The 17,319-nt window shown below is 58.1% G+C and overlaps 3 protein-coding genes across 10 annotated transcripts; 2 read left to right on the top strand and 1 right to left on the bottom strand.

Annotated features, from left to right (window-relative positions):
- Positions 1-267: 267 nt before the first annotated feature.
- On the top strand, positions 268-5,680 carry MAZ (MYC associated zinc finger protein). Of its 5 annotated transcripts, XM_054053078.1 has the most exons (6): positions 268-329; positions 2,067-2,707; positions 3,075-3,138; positions 3,445-3,616; positions 4,452-4,653; positions 5,212-5,680. In XM_054053078.1, the coding sequence occupies exons 1-5, from the start codon at positions 294-296 to the stop codon at positions 4,640-4,642; spliced, it is 1,104 nt and encodes a 367-aa protein (XP_053909053.1). In that variant the 5' UTR covers positions 268-293; the 3' UTR covers positions 4,643-4,653; positions 5,212-5,680. The 5 variants fall into 5 exon arrangements, with proteins under 5 accessions (XP_053909053.1, XP_053909055.1, XP_053909056.1 ...); XM_054053080.1 differs by lacking the exon at positions 4,452-4,653 and having other exon boundaries at positions 5,200-5,677; XM_054053081.1 differs by lacking the exon at positions 4,452-4,653 and having other exon boundaries at positions 5,212-5,675.
- Positions 5,681-6,318: 638 nt separating this feature from the next.
- Positions 6,319-13,722, bottom strand: INO80E (INO80 complex subunit E). Of its 3 annotated transcripts, none has more exons than XR_008447546.1 (7): positions 13,594-13,722; positions 12,622-12,692; positions 11,763-11,815; positions 10,356-10,425; positions 9,795-9,862; positions 7,222-8,921; positions 6,319-7,094 (listed from the first exon to the last, which is right to left on the bottom strand). XR_008447546.1 is itself a non-coding variant. In XM_054053051.1 (6 exons), exons 1-6 carry the CDS (start codon positions 13,687-13,689, stop codon positions 8,833-8,835), a joined length of 447 nt encoding a protein of 148 aa, XP_053909026.1. In that variant the 5' UTR covers positions 13,690-13,722; the 3' UTR covers positions 6,321-8,832. The 3 variants fall into 3 exon arrangements, 1 of the variants encoding a protein (XP_053909026.1); XR_008447547.1 differs by lacking the exon at positions 6,319-7,094 and adding an exon at positions 9,296-9,394 and having other exon boundaries at positions 8,781-8,921; XM_054053051.1 differs by having other exon boundaries at positions 6,321-8,921.
- Positions 13,723-13,737: 15 nt separating this feature from the next.
- ELOB (elongin B) lies at positions 13,738-16,957 on the top strand. Of its 2 annotated transcripts, none has more exons than XM_054053053.1 (5): positions 13,738-13,796; positions 14,413-14,596; positions 15,233-15,367; positions 15,919-16,027; positions 16,743-16,957. In XM_054053053.1, exons 2-5 carry the CDS (start codon positions 14,414-14,416, stop codon positions 16,853-16,855), a joined length of 540 nt encoding a protein of 179 aa, XP_053909028.1. In that variant the 5' UTR covers positions 13,738-13,796; position 14,413; the 3' UTR covers positions 16,856-16,957. The 2 variants fall into 2 exon arrangements, with proteins under 2 accessions (XP_053909028.1, XP_053909027.1); XM_054053052.1 differs by lacking the exon at positions 13,738-13,796 and adding an exon at positions 13,937-13,955 and having other exon boundaries at positions 14,522-14,596.
- The last annotated feature ends 362 nt before the right edge of the window (positions 16,958-17,319 follow it).

The raw sequence follows: 17,319 nt of genomic DNA, 5'->3' as shown, positions 1-17,319 counted from the left end.
GGGGGGGGCGCGGCGGGCGGGGTCATGTGGTTCTAGCGGCGCGCGGTAGGGGCGTGTCCCGCCTCTTTGTCACGTGACCCCTGTCCCGCCCCCCTAAAGGCGGGGCCGGCACGGGGCGCGGCGCCATTCGGGGCGGCGGCGGGGAGGGGCTCGCGCGCAGGGCGGGGGCTCAGACCGCTCCCTCCCCCCGCCCCTCCCCCTCCCCTCGCTCTGCGCGCGCGCCCCCCCCGCCCCTCCCCCCCTCCCCTTCTCGCCCCCCTCCCCCCCCCTCCTCGCCCCCCTCCGGCCCCGCCATGGACCCCGCGAACTGGAGCAGCTTCATCTTCCAGGTACCGCCCCGGGGGGGGGTGTTCTACTGGGAGCAATGGGGGGGGGCGGGGACAGTGGGGGACTGGGAGCGATGGGGGGGGGACTGGAGGGGATGGGGAGGCAGTGCGCATGCTCAGAGGGCCGTACTGGGAGCACTGGGGGGACTGGGGGGCGGGGGCAGGGTTATACTGGTGGTACTGGGAGTGCTGGGACACTGGTGATGCTCGCAGTGGGGATACTGGTGTTACTGGGGACACTCGTGGCACTGGCGGACAGAGACAGGGTTATACTGGTGATACTGGGAGCGCTGGGGCATTGGTGATGCTTACAGTGGGAATACTGATGGCACTGGGTGGCAGAGATGAGGTGATACTGGGGACACTGGTGTCACTGGGGGGTGGAGACAGGGTTATACTGGTCATATTGGGAGCACTGGGGCACTGGTTATGCTCACAATGGGGATATTGGTGGCACTGGGGGCGGAGACAGGGTTATACTTGCCATATGGGTCATACGGGGGGCACTGATGATGCTCACAGTGGTGGTACTGGGAGTACTGGTGGCACTGGATGGTGGAAACGTGGTTATACTGGTCATACTGGGAGTACTGGTGGCACTGGAGAGCAGAGACAGGGTCATACTGGTCATATTGGAAGCACTGGTGGTGGTTGTAGTAGGGACACTGATGTTACTGGAGACACTGGTGGCACTGGAGGGTAGAGACGGGGTTATACTGGTCATACTGGGAGCACTGGTGGCACTGGTGATGCTCACAGTGGCCGTACTGGGAGTGCTGGGGTTATACTGGTCATACTGGTGGCACTAGAGAGCAGAACCAGGGTCATACTGGGAGCACTGGTGTCACTGGGGGGTGGAGACGGGGTCAGACTGGTCATGCTGGGAGTGCTGGGGGCACTGGTGATGCTCACAGTGGGCATACTGGTGGTACTGGGAGGTGGAGACAGGATTATACTGATGATACTGGGCCACTGGTGTCACTGGGGGGTGGAGACAGGGTTATACTGGTCATACTAGGGGCACTGGTGAAGCTCACAGTGGCTGTACTGGTCACACTGGGGGCACTGGAGAGCAGGGACAGGGTCATACTGGTCATATTGGAAGCACTGGTGGTGGTTATAGTGGGGATACTGATGTTACTGGGTACACTGGTGGCACTGGGGGTAGTAGGAGACAGAGTTATACTGGTCATACTGGGGGCACTGGGGGGCAGAGACAGGGTGATACTGGCCACACTGGGGGCACTGGTGATGCTCACAGTGGTGATACTGGGAATACTGGTGGCACTGGAGGGAATGGGGACACCAGTGCGCATCCTCACGTGGCCGTACTGGTCATACTGGGAGCACTGGTGGTGGTTGTAGTGGTGTTGTTACTGGGGGGTGAGGGCAGGGTTATACTGGCCATACTGGGGGCACTGGTGGTGCTCGCAGTTGTGATACTGGTCATACTGGTGGCGCAGCTGGAACTTGGAGCTGCGCTGGTGGGGATGGTGACACCCGGTGACGTTGGCACTGGTGATACTGGTGACACCAATAGTGATGGAGGAGTTGGAACTGGCGATAACTGGTGCCACCATGAGTGACGGAAGAGATGGAACTGGTGATACTGGTGCCACCACGAGTAATGCAAGCGTTGGTCTTGGTGGCTCTTGTGCCGAGAAGGTGCTGGAGCTGCTGGTTCTGGTGGCCCCGGTGCCACCACGGGCGCTGGAGCTGCTGGTCCTGGTGTCTCCTCAGGCGGCGGCACCCCCTCCGGCGCCGTCAGCGGAGCCGCTGCAGGTGGAGCTGCTCCCGGTTCTCCCCACGCCGCCGGACGCCACCACGGTGGACGCCGCTGCGCTCAAACCTGCTGTGGCAGCACCCGATCCCGTCCCACCACCACCACCACCTCCTCCTCCTCCTCCGCCACCGCCGGCGCCACCGCGCAAATCCAAGAGCAAAGGCCCATACATCTGCTCGCTCTGTGCCAAGGAGTTCAAGAACGGCTACAACCTGCGCCGGCATGAGGCCATCCACAGCGGTGCCCGCCCGCCGCGCCCAGCGCCCATGAAGATGCCCACCATGGTTCCTCTCAGCTTGTTGAGCGTCTCTGGCTTGGCGGCGCCGGCAGCCGATTCTTCGGCGGCAGCTCCATCCTCCTCGGCGTTACCAAAACGCGCCCGCAAGAGCCACGCCTGCGAGATGTGCGGCAAGGCCTTCCGCGATGTTTACCACCTCAACCGGCACAAGCTGTCGCACTCAGACGAGAAGCCGTACCAGTGTCCCGTCTGCCAGCAGCGCTTCAAGCGCAAGGACCGCATGAGCTACCATGTGCGCTGCCACGACGGCGCCGTCCACAAGCCCTACGGCTGCAGCCACTGCGGCAAGAGCTTCTCCCGGTGAGCCGCAGGGGCGCTGGGGGGGACTGGGAGGCACTAGGTGGGAAATAGGGGGGACTAGAAGGTGCTGGGAGGGAACCAGGGGGGACTGGGAGGCACTGGGAGGGAACTGGAAGGGACTGGGAGGAACTAGGAGGCACTAGGAGGGAAAAAAGGGCAACTGGGAGGAAAATGGGGTGGACTGGGAAGGGACTGGGAGGCACTGGGGGGGAAATGGTGGGCACTGGGAGGGAATTGTAAGGGACTGGGAGGGACTGGGGGGCCCTACGGCTGCAGCCACTGCGGCAAGAGCCTCTCCCAGTGAGGGACTGGGGGGGACTGGCATGAACTGGGAGCACTGGGAGCAGCCAGGTCTGACCTCCCCCAGGCCTGACCACCTCAACAGCCACGTGCGGCAGGTGCACAGCACGGAGCGGCCCTTCAAGTGCCAGGTGCGACCCACAGCGACCCATAGCCCCATAGGGACCCCTAGAGACCCATAGGTGACCCATAGCCTACCCCATAGGGGCCACAGCGACCTATAGCATTTCCTGAGCTCAAGCTGCCCCACAGCACGTTCTGGGCTCCAACTGCCCTATAGCACCCCACACACCCCTGCTTGCCCCATGGGTGCCCCATAGCATCCCCTCTCACCCCACACATGCAAGGCCCCTAGGGCCCAGCTATGGCCCCAAAGCACCCCCCAGCTCCCCTCTGCCCCATGGCTGCCCCATAGCGCCCCGTCTCTCTCCCCCCAGACATGTGAGGCTGCCTTCGCCACCAAGGACCGGCTGCGGGCACACGCGGTGCGGCACGAGGAGAAGGTGCCGTGCCACGTCTGCGGGAAGCTGCTGAGTGCCGCCTACATCGCCGACCACATGAAGGTGCATGGGCAGGGCCCTGGCCATGCCTGCGCCCTCTGCGACAAAGGTGTGGGGCGCTATGGGGCAGCCATGGGGGGGGGAGGGCAGGTTTGGGGCCACAGAGTTGGGGACGGGGAGGTTTGGGCCTTCTGCGGGGTGCTGTGGGGCAGGGATGTGGAGCACGGTGTGGGGCAGCCACGGGGCAGGGATATGGGGGGCTGTGGGGCAGGGTGTGGGGCAGGGAGGGTGCTGTGGGGCAGGAGGAACGAGTTTGGGGCAGTGGGGCTGGGTAAAGGGGGAGGTTGAGTGCTCTCTGTGGGGCAGGGATATGGGGACACTATGGGGCAGGGGTGTGGGGTAGGGAGAGCAGAGAGGGGATTGGGTTTGTGGTGTTGATTTGGGGCAGGGAGAGTGGGTTTAAGGCAATGGAGTGGCATGAGGGGGTATTGGGTGTTCTGTGTGGGGCACTATGGGGCAGGGTGTGGGGTGTGGAGCCCAGGAAGGGGTTGGCACTATGGGGCGCTGCTTTTTATGGGGCAGGGATGGGGGGCAGAGGCACCAACCCCGGTGCTAGGGGGCAGGGGGTGTGTGGGGCACAGGCGCTATGGGTCCCTGCCCCATAGCTCCTCAACTCTGTGGGTCCCTGCCCCACAGTCCCAGGCTCTATGGGGCACAGGCTCCTGCCCCATAGCTCCCAGTCTCTAGGGGTTGCTGCCCCACAGCCCCAGGCTCCATAGGCTCTGCCCCACAGCTCCCAAATCTATGGGGCAGACCGCTCCTGCCCCACAGCTCCCAGGCTCTATGGGTCCCTACCCCACACCCCCAGGCTCTATGGGGCAGAGGCTCTGTGGGGCGCAGGCTCTGCAGGCTGCTGCCCCACGGCGCCGTGGGTCTGTCCCCAGGCTTCCCCACGGCGGCACAGCTGCGGGCGCATGTGGGGCAGACCCACGGCGCGCTGCCCCCCGCCCCACTGCGCTGCCGCCTCTGCGGGGTTCACTGCAAGACCCCAGCCCAGCTTGGGGGGCACCTCCAGACCCACGGCGGTGCCGTGCCCCACGGCGATGGCCCCGCACCCCACACGCCACAGCCCTGAGGGCCCCACAGGCAAGGCCCGGCGCGGGGGGAGGTGCGTGTGGGGCAGCCCCATAGCAGGGGTCGGGAGAGAGGTGACCCATAGAGCATGGGGGCTTGCCCTATAGAGCCTTTTCTGACCCATAGAGACTGGGGTCCTGCCCCATAGGGCCCTGTCTGCCCCATAGAGCCTAGGATCCTGCCCCATAGAGCCCTGTCTGCCCCATAACGTGAGATTCCTGCCCCATACAGCCCTGTCTGCCCCATAGCATGGCAGTTGTGCCCCATAGAGCCTTGGGAGGGGGGGCTGCCCCATAGTGAGAAAGGCAGGGCAGGCTTTAGGGGGGCTGTGGGGTGGTTATGGGGCAGGGTGGGGGTCTCTCTGGGTTGCTGTGGGTCATTTTGGGTAGCTATGGGGCAGGGTGGAGTCGCTGTGGGTCACTGTGGGATGGCCGTGGGACAGAGTGGGGTCACTGGGGTCCCTTTGAGTCGCTATGGGTTCCCTGGGGGTCACTCTGGGTTGCTATGGGGCAGGGTGGGGTCACTGCGGGTCAGGGTGTGGGTCACTGTGGGTCACAGGGCTCCCCCCAGGCTCGGCCGAGCCCTGCCCCATGGCGCCCCCTGCGCCCCCCGCCCCAGCACTGCCCCTCGAGGGGGCGCCCAGTGCCGGCCCTGCCTGGTGAGCGACCCATGGCGTGACCCACGGTGATGACGACAGCCCTCCCTGCCCCACGGCACTGTGGGGTGGCTCTGACCCACGGCAACAAGGCCGGCGGCCTCCCCGCCCCACGGATTCAGGAGCCTCACGGCGTCGAGGACCCTCCCTGCCCCACGGCGCTGTGGGGCGGCTCTGCCTCCCCCTTACCCCACGCAGCCCCCGTCCCTACCCCACGGCGCTATGGAGCAGCTCTGCCCCACGTCGTTCCCTCTCCCCCGGTTTCCTGCCCCACGATGCCCCCATTCATGCCCCACGGCGCTGTGGGGCGGTGCTGCCCCATAGAAGGGGACGGGGCCAAGGGGGGCCCAATAAAAACCCTCAACTCCCGACATGGCTCCGCCCCTTTATGAATGAGAGAGAGCGGTGCTTGGTGTCACGTGGGCAGAAGGGGCGGGGCTCTGCCCTTAGGAATGGAAGGGGTTGGGGCTTAAGGGGTCCCAGAGGGGAAGCGGGCGCGGCTTTGAGAGACGCGGGCTCCGTTTCCTTTATGAATGGGGGAAGGGGGAGTTGAGGGGTCAAGGGTTGAGAATGGGCGACAGGGGGCGTAGCGTTTGTGGAGTCACGTCGCGAGCTGCCCCATTTGGGGGTCACGTGACGGGAGGGGCAGGGCTCTGCCTTTTGCGGTTGGGAGATCACATGGTGTCCGGCCCCGCCCCCTCCCCTTGGCGGGAAACCCCTCCTTGCCTTTGGGGGCGGGGCCAGAGCCGTGATGTCATCGCCCACCCATCCCCCCGCCTTCCCTCCCATTTCTGGGCTTTTCCTCTCAAGATCGCGGTTTTCCCCCTTTTTACATTTGACCAAAATTCCACTTTTTCCCCTCCGAAGTCGATCATTTTCTCCACAAATTTATCATTTTCTCCACAAAATTGTTTTTTTTCCCCTCAAAAATCTGCCTTTTCCCCCCCTCATTCCATCCCTCCCCCCTTCCCTCCTAAATCTTCATTCAAAATTCCATTTCCCCCCTCATTTCCCTCAAAACTATGGTTTTTTCCCTTCAAAAATTTAATTTTCCTTTCAGAGATTTCTCCCTTTCCCCAAAAGTAACATTTTACCCCAAAAAGCTGATTTTTCCCCAAATTCCTCTTTTCCCCCCAAAATGGGCTTCTTCCCCAATTTTCCTCCCAATTATTTTTTCTCTCACTTTCCATCATTTTCACCCAAACCCCACCATTTTTCGACCAAAACTTATCATTTTTATATTTCCAACCCACAAAATTCATTTTTTTTTTCCACAGAAAACCCCATTTTCCCCTCTTGACACCATTTTTCCCCCCACATTTTTCCCACCTGAAATGTTTGGGTTTTTTCCCCCAAATTCCCCGGGAAGGGACCGGCGTGGCTGGTCAAACTAAAGGAGAAGGAGCTGCCGTGGCGGTGCAAGCAGGGACAGGAACCTGGGACGCGCGTAGAGACGCCGCCCCGGTGAGCAGGGATGAACTCAGGAAAGCGCAGCTGGAGCGGACCTTGGCAAGGGAAGCAAAGACTAACGGGAAGGGCTTCTACAGGTCCGTCCATCAAGAGGAAGATCACGTATCACCAGGCGAGAACACTGAGGTACTTATTTGCCTCAGACTTCACTGATAACCGTTCTCCTCACCCCTCGAGGGGCATCAGGGACCGGGATGGGGGGCAGGGAGACCCCCTCCCACAGTAGAGGACGATCAGGTTCGTGACCACCTGAGGAGCCTGAACATCTCTAATGAGAGGCATCCCAGAGTCCTGAGGGAATCGGCAAACGCGGCAGCCGAGCCACTCTCTGTGATATTTGAAAAGTACCGTCAGTCAGGAGAACTCCCCGGTGATCGGAAGAAGGGCGACACTGTCCCCATTTTTAAAAAAGGTGGGAAAGATGACCCTGAGAACTACCGACCTGTCAGCCTCACCTGTGTGCCTGGGAAGCTCATGGAACAGATCCTCCGAGCTCTGCTAAAACCCGTGGAGGGCAGAGAGGCCATGAATGGCGGCCAGTGTGGCTTCACCAGGGCAAAGTCCTGTCTGACCAACTTGGTGGCTTTCTAGGATGGGGTAACCGCAGCAGTGGAGATGGGTAAACCAAGAGATGTGATCTGTCTGGACTTCTGTGAAGCCTTTGAGGCGATCCCCCACAACATCCTTCTCTCTAAATCGGAGACATCTGGATTCAGTGGGTGGTGGGTAGGAAACTGGTTGGATGGTCATATTCAAAGAGCCAATGGCTCAACGTCCAGAGGGAGATCTGTGACGAGTGGTGTCCCTCAGGGGTCCCTGTGGGACCGGTGCTGTTCAATATCAATATCAATGATACTGACAGCGAGATCGAGGGCACCCTCAGCGAGTTTGGAGGTGACACTAAGCTGAGTGGTTCAGTTGCCAGACCAGAAGGACAGGATGTCATCCAGAGGGACCTGGACAAGCAGGAGAAGTGGGGCTGGAGAACCTTATGAGGTTCAACGAGGCCAAGGTCCTACACCTGGGTCAGGGCAGTTTCAATCCAGGATGGGGGATGATGGGATGGAGAGCAGCCTTGAGAACGACTCGGGGCGCTGGTTGATAAGCTCGACACGAGCCAGCAACGTGCACTCACAGCCCAGAAACCAACCGTCTCCTGGGCTGCATCAAAAGAAGCGCAGCCAGGAGGGAGGGGATTCTGCCCCTCTAGTGAGACCTCATCTGGAGTCCTGTGTCCAGTTCTGGAATCCTCATCATAAGGAGATGGAGCTGTTGGAACAGGAACAGAGGGGACTGCAAAGAGGATCTGAGGGCTGGAGCACGGCGGACAGGCTGAGAGAGTTTGGCCTGTTCAGCCTGGAGAAGGCTCGGAGGAGACCTGCAGGGGCTATGAGGAAGCTGGAGAGGGGCTGTTCGTAAAGCCTTGCGGGGATAGGAGCAGGGGGAACAGGGATAAACTGGAGAGGGGTGGATTTAGACTGGACATAAGGAAGAATTTCTTCACCATGAGAGGGGTGAAGCACTGGCCCAGGCTGCCCAGGGAAGCTGTAGCTGCCCCATCCCTGGAGGTGTTCAAGGCCAGGTTGGATGCGCCTTGGGCAGCCTGATCCAGTGGCAGAGGGGTTGGAACTGGATGGGCTTTAACATCCCTCCAACCCAAACTATTCTATGGTTCCATGATTCTATGAAATTCTGGTTTTTTTCCCCAAACTGGTGTTAATCGATCGCTAATTCATTGCTACTCGATTACTCTGGGGCTGCCAATCACTCAATCCACTGGCCACTCAGGGATGTCATTCACTCAATCGATCACTCTGGGCTATCATTCAATCACTCGATTGATCACTCAGGGCTGTCGATCACTCAATCGATCACCTGGAGCTGTCAATCACTCAATCCATCACTCAATCGATCCCTCGGGGCTGAGTCCCCCCAGTCCATCCCTCGGGGCTGCCAATCGCCCATCGATCGCCGATCAATGGCCAATCAACAGCCGATCACTGCCTCACTCGGGGATGTCAATGACGAGCTCATCATCGCCGTTGTCATCATCCTCATTGTCGCCATCACCGCCATCGCCGTCGCTGCCCTCGGGACCGTCGCTCAGGAGCCGCCGTGGCAGTGTTGGGGGCGGCTCGGGGGGCGCCAGCGCCGTCTGCCCCAAAAGTGACCCACAACTGACCCCCCAGCCCCACAAGTGACCCCCCAGACCCACAAGTGACCCACAAGTACCCCATATGGCACTAAAAGTGCCCCCCAGCCCCACAAGTGACCCCTCAGACCCACAATTACCCCCATTCCAGCCCCACAAGCGCCCCCCCAACTAACCCATATGGCTCCCAAAGTGCCCTCCCAGCCCCATAAGTGCCTCCCCAGCCCCACAAGTGACCCCTTAGATAACCAAGTGACCCCTTAGACTAAGTGACTAAGTGACCCCTTAGATGCCCCACAGATGCCTCACCCCAGACCCTCAAATACCCCACAAGTGCCCCCCAAGTCCCCCATTTCCCCACCAAATGCCCCTGTTACCGTGGGTCGCCGGGAGCCGCGGTGGCGTCGTGTGGGGCCAGGCCGGGGCCGGGGGGGCCGGGGCTCAGGGGGGAACGGGGAAAAGGGGGGGGACCCCACCTGGGGGGGAAGGTGTCAGTGGGGCCCCCCTGCAGAGGGGCAGGCTGGGGGGGATGACTGTGGGGTGCCTATGGTGTGGTCATGGGGCAGGGTGTGAGGCTATGGGGTGGTTATGGGACTGGGACTATGGGGCACGGTGTGAAGTTAGGGGGTGGTTATGGGGCTGGAGATGAGGCTATGGGATTGGTTATGGGGCTGGGGGGGCAGCTATGGCGTGTCTATGGGGCAGCAATAGGGTTTCTATGGGGCAGTAATGGGGCAGGATGTGGGGCTGGGGCTATGGGGTAGTTATGGGGCATCTGTGGGGCGGTATGGATTGCTATGAGTCTCTATGGGGCAGGTTATGGGTCGCTCCGGGGCCGGCTGTGGGTCGCTACGGGGCAGGCTGTGGGTCACTCACCACAAAGGGCGCCGGAGGAGGCCGGGGCAGGGGGGGGGGCAGGTGGGGGCGGGGAGGGCGAGTGGCACCTGCGGGGGGAGAGAGAGAGCATGGGAGGCAGGGCCAGGTGGGCGTCATTTGGATGATGGCGGCACCCACGCTTAGGGCCCCGCCTAGCCTCGGGGGCAGCCATTTTGGGACCCCATGGGGGCCGCCATCCTGAGTGGTGGTAGCAGCCATTTTAGGGCCACACCTTTGGCCTGGGTGCCCATCTTAGCTGCTGGCAGTGGCCATTTTAGATGATGGCAGCACCCCTGGTGGCAGCCATCTTGAGACCCCACCCACCTGCTCTGGCAGCCATGTTGAGCGGTGGCAGACACCATCTTGGCTGCTGGCAGAGCCACACTGAATGCTGGCAGCCATTTTACGACCCCACCCAGCACTGTAGGCCTCATCCTAAATTCTGGCAGCCCCTATTTTAAGGCCACACCCAGCCCCAAGGAGGGGTGGCCATCTTGGATGCTGGCAGCCCCTGGCTTTAGCACTGGCGGCCATCTTAAGTGCTGGCAGCCGCCATCTTACCTCTTGGCAGGTGTCGGCTCCTTCGCCCCCTCCCCGTCACTGTTCTCAGACGATGCTGTTGCCTCTGAATCTGAGGCAAAAACAAGGGAAGAGGGTTAAAACCTTGTGGGTGGGGGTCATTGCCCTCTTGTCCTCACACCCCCTCAAATCCTATTTCTCACCAAATCCTTATTTTTACTCCAAATTGCTGTGGTTTTATCTGAAATTGTGGCTTTCCCCCTTTACCACCTTTCTCCCAAAAATCAAGGAGTGCTTTGCCTAAAACTTAATTTTTTTTCTACCAATTTTGTAGTCTTCTTGCCCCAAATTCTGTTCCCCCCAAAACTCTCACCTTTCCAGCAAAAAAAGTTTGCTTCACTTTCCCCAAAATTGTATTTTTTCCTGAAAATTTGCTCCCTCCAAAAATTGTTTGATTTCCCCAATAATTGCCTTTTTCTTCCTCCTCCTCTAAATTCTCTATTTCCCCTAAAAATCACATCTTTCCCCCAAAAATGGAGTGGGTTCTCCTAATTGTAGAGTTTTTACTTCAAGATTCTTATCTTTTTTCACCCAAATATCAATTTCTTTGCCACAAAAATCTCCGCAAGTTCTGCTCCTTCTCCAAAATTAATTTTTTCCTTTCCCAAAATTTCTGCTTTTCCTCCCAACATTCTCCCCCCTCCCCCAACCTCTTGTCTTTTGCCCCAAAATAGTTTTTACCTCAAGATTCTGGTTTTACCCCAAACTTCAGGGAATTCACACCAAAATTCAGAGATTCCCATCCAAAATGTTTCATTTTACCTCAAAATTCTGATTTTTACTCAAAAATTTGCGTTTTTACCTAAAAATTCTAGGTTATCCCCCCCAAACACTGGGGTTTTTTTACCCCACAACTGGTTTTACCCCTTGAAAATGTGGTTTACCACAGAATTCTGGATTATACCCCAAAACGTGGGGTTTTACCCTGAATTTTGGTCTTTCCTATCCAAAATTTCTGAGTTATACCTCAAATTTTCTGAGTTTTACCCAAAAAAACCCTAGTTTTTAGCTCAAATTCCTGATTTTAACCTTGAAATTCTGATTTTTAATTAAATGTTCCAGGGTTACCCAAAAATTTTACGTTCTTAACCAAAACCCCTGTTCTATTTTACTGCAAATTGTTTTTACACCCCCAAAAAATGGGTTTACCACAGAATTCTAGATTATATCCCAGAATTCCGGGTTTTACCCCAAAAATCAGGGATTCTACCCCAGAATTTAGGTGTTTCCCATCCAAAGTTTTTAGTTTTACCTCAAACCTCTGGCTTTTACTCATAAAATACAGGAATTCTACCCCAAACATTCTGGTTTTTACCCCCAAAATTCTGGTCTTAGTCTGAAACTCAGGTATTCTACCCCAAAACCAAGGTGTTTTAACTAGTTCGTTACCGGAGGAATCGTCATCCACGTTCTCGTACTGCAGCAGACGGTCCAGGAGGAAACTGGGGGGGAAAGGGACCCCCAGGGATTTGGGGGGGGCTTTTGAGGGCTGCTTTGGGGGGGTTGGGGAGGGGTTAAGACATTTTTAGGGTGCTGTGGGGGGTAAGAGATGGTTTTGGGGGGCTCATGGAGAGTTCAGAGGGATTTTTGGGGTGCTGGCGGGTGACAAGAAATGGTTTGGGGTGCTGTGCAGGGGGAATAAAGCATTTTAAGGGGCTGTGACAGGTGTTTTGGGGGACTGGGGGGTTTAAGAGCAGTTTTTGGGGGCCTGTGAGGGCATAAAGCACTTCAGAGTAATGTCGGGGGAGGTAGGAGGGTTTAAGAAGTGTTTGGGGGGGTCTCTAGGGGTCACGATGTGGTCTTGGGGGGCTGTGAGGCTTGGGAGGGGTTTTGAGGGGGCTTTAACAGGGGGGTTGGGACTGGAGGGTAAGAGGCATTTTTGAGGGGCTCAGGGGGAGTGAAGCATTTTGGGGGACTGTGGGGGAGGCTGGGTGGGTTTAAGGTGTTAGGGGGGCTGGGAGGGGATTTAAGAGAAGTTTTTTTGGGGTAGAAAGGGTTTTTTGGGGGGCAGTGGGGGCGTAAATCATTTTGGGAGGCTGTGAGGGGGGTTTTGGGGGACTAGGGGAAAGAGAGAGTTTTGGGGGGCTCTAAGGGAGTTCAGAGGTGGTTTTGGGCGTCTCTGGGACTTGGGAGGGGTTTTTCAGGGGCTCTAGGGAGTTCAGAAGTGGTTTTGGGGGCTCTTGGGGGCTGTAGGTGGGAGGTCAGTTTTGGAGGTGCACATATGGTTAATTTGGGTGTTTTTTGGTACCTTTTGTCCCTCGAGACCTTCAGGAGCTTACGCTGGGCGCGGCGCAGCTCCTCCTGGAAGCATTCCTGCTCCTGGATAGGAGAAAGGGGGGATAAAAATGGGCCATTTTTGCCGTTTCTACTCAATTTTCGCCCTTTTCAGCCTATCTCTGCCCTTTTTCACCCCATTCTTGCCCCCTCCCTCCCTTTTTCTGCCCCATTTTTGCTGGCTTTCATCCCATTTTTGCTGTTTCCCCCCCCCTTTCTTGCTATTTTTGCCCATCACCCCCCATTTTTGCTGGTTTTCACCCCACTTTTGCCATTTTCACCCCTTTCTTACCCCAATTTTCCCTTTTTTACCTCACTTTTCTGTTTTTCACCCCATTTTTTGCCCTTATCCCCCCTTTCACCCAATCTTTGCCCTTTTTCACCCCATTTTTACCCCATTCTCATTTAACCCCACATTTTCCCCTTTTTCACCATATTTTCCCTTCTCACCATATTTTTACCCCATCTTAGCCCTTTTTCACCCCATTTTTGCTCTTTCCACCTCACCTTTGCCCCTTTTTGCCTCCCTTTTTCCCCTTTTCATGCCATTTCTGCCTCTTTTCACCCTATTTTCCCCATTTCAGCCCACATTTTTCCCTTTTACAACATAATTTTCCCTTTTTCACCACATTTTTACCCCATCTTAGGTTTTTTTCACTCCTTTCCACCCCATTTTGCCCTTTTTGCCCCATCTTTGCCCCTTTTGCCCCATCTTTGCCCTTATTGCCCCATCCTTGCCCTTTTTTGCCTCCCTTTTCCCCTTTTGACCCCATTTTGCCCTTTCCACCCCATTTCCACCCCTTTCCGCCCTATCTTTGCCCTTTTCGACCCATTGTTGCCCCTTTTCGCCTCACTTTTTCCCCGCTTCACCCCATCGTCACCCCTGTTCGCCTCATTTCCCCCCATTTTTCCCTTTTCACCCCCTTTCCCGCCCTCTCTTGCTCACGTAGAGCAGCAGCCGCAGCCGCCTCTTCAGCGCCCGGTATCGCCGTTTGCAGCCGCCGCCGCCCTCCGCCTCGACCGCCCCGTTCAGCGCCGCCATCGCCCGCGTAACATCACGTGGGGCGGGATCGGCGCTCCGCCTCAGTTGCGCGCGAGACAAGCCCCGCCCACTGCCCACCACGCGCAGCTTCCCATTGTCTCGCGCGGGTAAGCCCCGCCCACCACGCCCCCATTGGCTCACGAGTCTTAAACCCCGCCCACTACCGAGCCTCTTAAAAAAATTATCCAAAGCCCCGCCCCTCTCGTATTCCATTGGCTCTCGCTGCTCAAGCCGCGCCCACTCGCCGCTCCCCATTCATACAGAAGGTGCACCCTCCCATTGGCTTAGTGCTGTGCAAGCCCCGCCCCCCGCGCTTCCCCATTGGCTGAGAGTGAGACAAGCCCCGCCCACCTTCCCGTTCACAGCCTCCCATTGGTCCTCAGGTGGGGGGGTAGGGGGTGGGTCTATGGGGCAGGGGATGGATTTATGGGGCAGCTGTGGGGCAGGGAGTGGATCTGTCGGGCACGGTGTGGGGCAATGGGGGAAGTTATAGGGCAGACTGTGGTCTATGGGGCAGAACGTGGATCTATTGGGCAGCTGTGGGGCAGGGTGTGGCTATATGGGACAGGGGATGGATCTGTGCGGCAGAATATGTGTCTATGGGACAGCTATGGATCTATGGGGCGCCCTGATTTTGTGGGGCCTGCACGCCTGGGTCCCCCCCGTTTGCCCTTCCCGAAATGGCGGCGGCCACACAAAATGGCGTCTGGCTGCCCTCTCCAGGATGGCGCCTTCCACACACAAAATGGTGTCTGTTGGAGCTTCCCAAGATGGCGCCCTCATCCAGTCTGACCTCCCCAATATGGAAGGTGGGTTTTGTGCTCTTGCGCAGTGCCAGCCCCGCACCTCCCACCGCGGGGACTGCTGGGATCGCGGCGGACCTGGCGGGGCCGGAGCGGACGCCATGGTGAGAATAGGGGCAGATGTGCGGCGGCTGTGGGGCAAGGGCGGGGAGCTCTAGGGCAGGGGGGAGCTCTGGGGCAGGGGGGAGCTACGGGACAGCTGTGGGGTGACAATGCGTCTGTAGGGCGGGTTATGGGGCAGGACGTGGATTTATAGGGCAGTACGTGAATCTATGGGGCAGCTGTGGGGCAGGACGGCTCCATGGGGCAGGGTGTGCAGCTGTGGGTGGGTCTGTGGGGTGGATCTGTGGGGCTGTGGAGTGACAGCCCGTCTGTAGGGCGGGTTATGGGGCAGAAAGTGGATCTGTGGGGATGCGGCGCAGCTGTGGGGCAGGGGGTGAGGCTATGGGGCAGCTGTAGGGCAGGGCCTGGGGCAGGACATGGATCTACAGGGCAAAGTGTGGGGCAGGATGTGGATCTGTGGGGCAAGGGGTGGCTCTATGAGGCAGAACATGGATCTGTCGGGCAGGGATGGGGCTGTGTGGTCCCCAAACTCACTAGCCATGTGCCCACATCACTACCTAGGGCTTCCAATTAGCTAGCCGCTGCCCGTAATTGACTAGTCATGCCCCCAGATCATTAGTTCTGATTAGCTCCTAACCCACTAGCCCCAGTCCCAAACTGACTGACCCACCCCGCAGGACGTGTTCCTCATGATCCGGCGCCACAAGACGACCATCTTCACGGACGCCAAGGAGTCAAGCACAGTCCTGGAGCTGAAGCGTATCGTGGAGGGGATCCTCAAGCGGCCACCCGAGGAGCAGCGCCTCTACAAGGTGGGTCTCTATAGTCCCTGTGGAGTCTCTATGGGTCCTTGTGGGTCTCTGTGGGTCGTGCTGTGGGTCCCTATGGGGTCCCCGTGGGTCTCTATAGGCCTTATGGGTCCCTATGGGGTCCCTATGGCATCCTTATGGGTCCCTGTGGGTCGCTGTGGGTCCCTATAGATCCTTGTGGGGTTCCTATGGATCTCTGAGTCATTCTGGATCTCTCTTGTTCCTATGAGGTCCCTATGGATCTTTATGATTCGCACTGTGGGTCTCTTATGGGGTCTGTGTGGGTCTCGATGTGTCCCAGTGTGTCTCATTGGGGTCTCTATGGGGTCACTCTGCGTCCCTGGGGGAGTCCCTGGGGGTCTCTATATGTTACTCTGGGGGTCATTGTGGGATAGCTGTGTGTCCCTATGAGGCACTGTCTTTCTGTGGGTCCCTATGGGTCTCTATGGAGTCCCCGTGAGTCCCTATTGGTTGCTATGGCTCCGTATAGGACCTCTATGGATTGCCATGGGTCTCTATGGGTCGCTATGGGTTGCTGTGGGTCTGCCCCGCAGGAGGAGCAGCTGCTGGAGGACGCTCAGACTCTTGGCGACTGCGGCTTCACCAGCCAAACGGCTCGGCCACAGGCCCCGGCCACCGTGGGGCTGGCGCTGCGCTGCCCAGGTGGGGCTGCCCCATAGCGGGGATGCTGGGAGGGACCTCAGGGGCTGCCCCACAGCAAAGGGGTTTTGGGGGTGAAATGAGGGGGTTCTGGGGTGAAATAGGGGTTTTCGGGGGAGAAAGGGGAGCATTTTGGGGTGAAATGAGGGGTTTGGGGGTGAAAAAAATGGGGTTCTGCAGTGAAATAAGGGGATTTTGAGGTCCCTGTGGGGTTTTGGGGTGAAATAAGTTCTTTTTAGGGGTGAGAGGTTTTGGAGCTTAAATAAGGGCACTTTCAGGTGAAACTACATGATTTTGGTGTGAATGGGGGTATTTTGTCCCTATGGAGTTTTGAGGTGAAATAAATTCTTTTGGGGGGCGAAAGGGAGGATTTTGGGGTAAAACAAGGGTATTCTGGGGTGAAATGAAGGCATTTTGTGTTACAAGGTCTGGGGTCCCTGTGGGGTTTTGGGGTGAAATAGAGGTTGGGGTGAAATGAGGGGCTTTGCAGAGTAAAATGAGGGCATTTTGGGATGAACTGGTGGGATATTGGGGTCTCTGTGGGGTTTTGAGGTAAAATACCTTTTTTTCAGGTTGAAAGGGACGGATTTTAGGATGAATGGGGGGATTTAGGTGGAAAAGAGTGGGTTTTGGTTGCAAACACGCTTTTGGGTCCGCTCTGGCGGTCTCAGTGGATTTTGGGTTGAAACAAGGGGTTTTTGGTTTCCCCTTTCCACAGGGTCCGGCTTTGAGGTGCTGCGCATCGACCCCTTCTCATCGCCCCCTGAACTCCCTGATGTGATGAAACCTCAGGAGGGCGGAGGCGGCGCCCCAGAGCCCCCCCTGCCCTGAACGCACCCCGACACGTGTGGACACGCCTGGAACATGGGGGGGGATAGGGAGGAACATGGGAGAACATGCTTGGGACATGGGGAATAAATAACATGCTTAGAACATGGGAGAACATGGAACCACCCGGGACACAAAACGCCATGGGGGTGTCTTTATGGGTCTCTAAGAGGTCCCTGTGGGGTTTTCATGGGACTCTGGGACTATATAGTTCTTTGGGGGTCCCTGAGGGGATCCCTATGGGTGTGGGGTCCCACGGGGCTCTGTGGGGTGGGATGGTCTTGGGGGTCCCCATGGGGCAGATTCGGGGAGGCACTGGGCACGCCCCACCCCTCAGCAAGGCCCCACCCCCTCCATTCACGTGACCCGGCCGTGCCCTCTCGAGCACCCCCCCCCCCCCCCCCCCCCCCCCCCCCCCCCCCCTCGATCACACAGACACCGCAGTTTTCTTTCTCTTTAAAACGAAC

This window comes from Cuculus canorus, chromosome 38, assembly GCF_017976375.1.
Source record: "Cuculus canorus isolate bCucCan1 chromosome 38, bCucCan1.pri, whole genome shotgun sequence".
In the NCBI taxonomy this organism is placed as follows: domain Eukaryota; kingdom Metazoa; phylum Chordata; class Aves; order Cuculiformes; family Cuculidae; genus Cuculus; species Cuculus canorus.
This window is presented reverse-complemented; position numbering and strand designations above follow the sequence as displayed.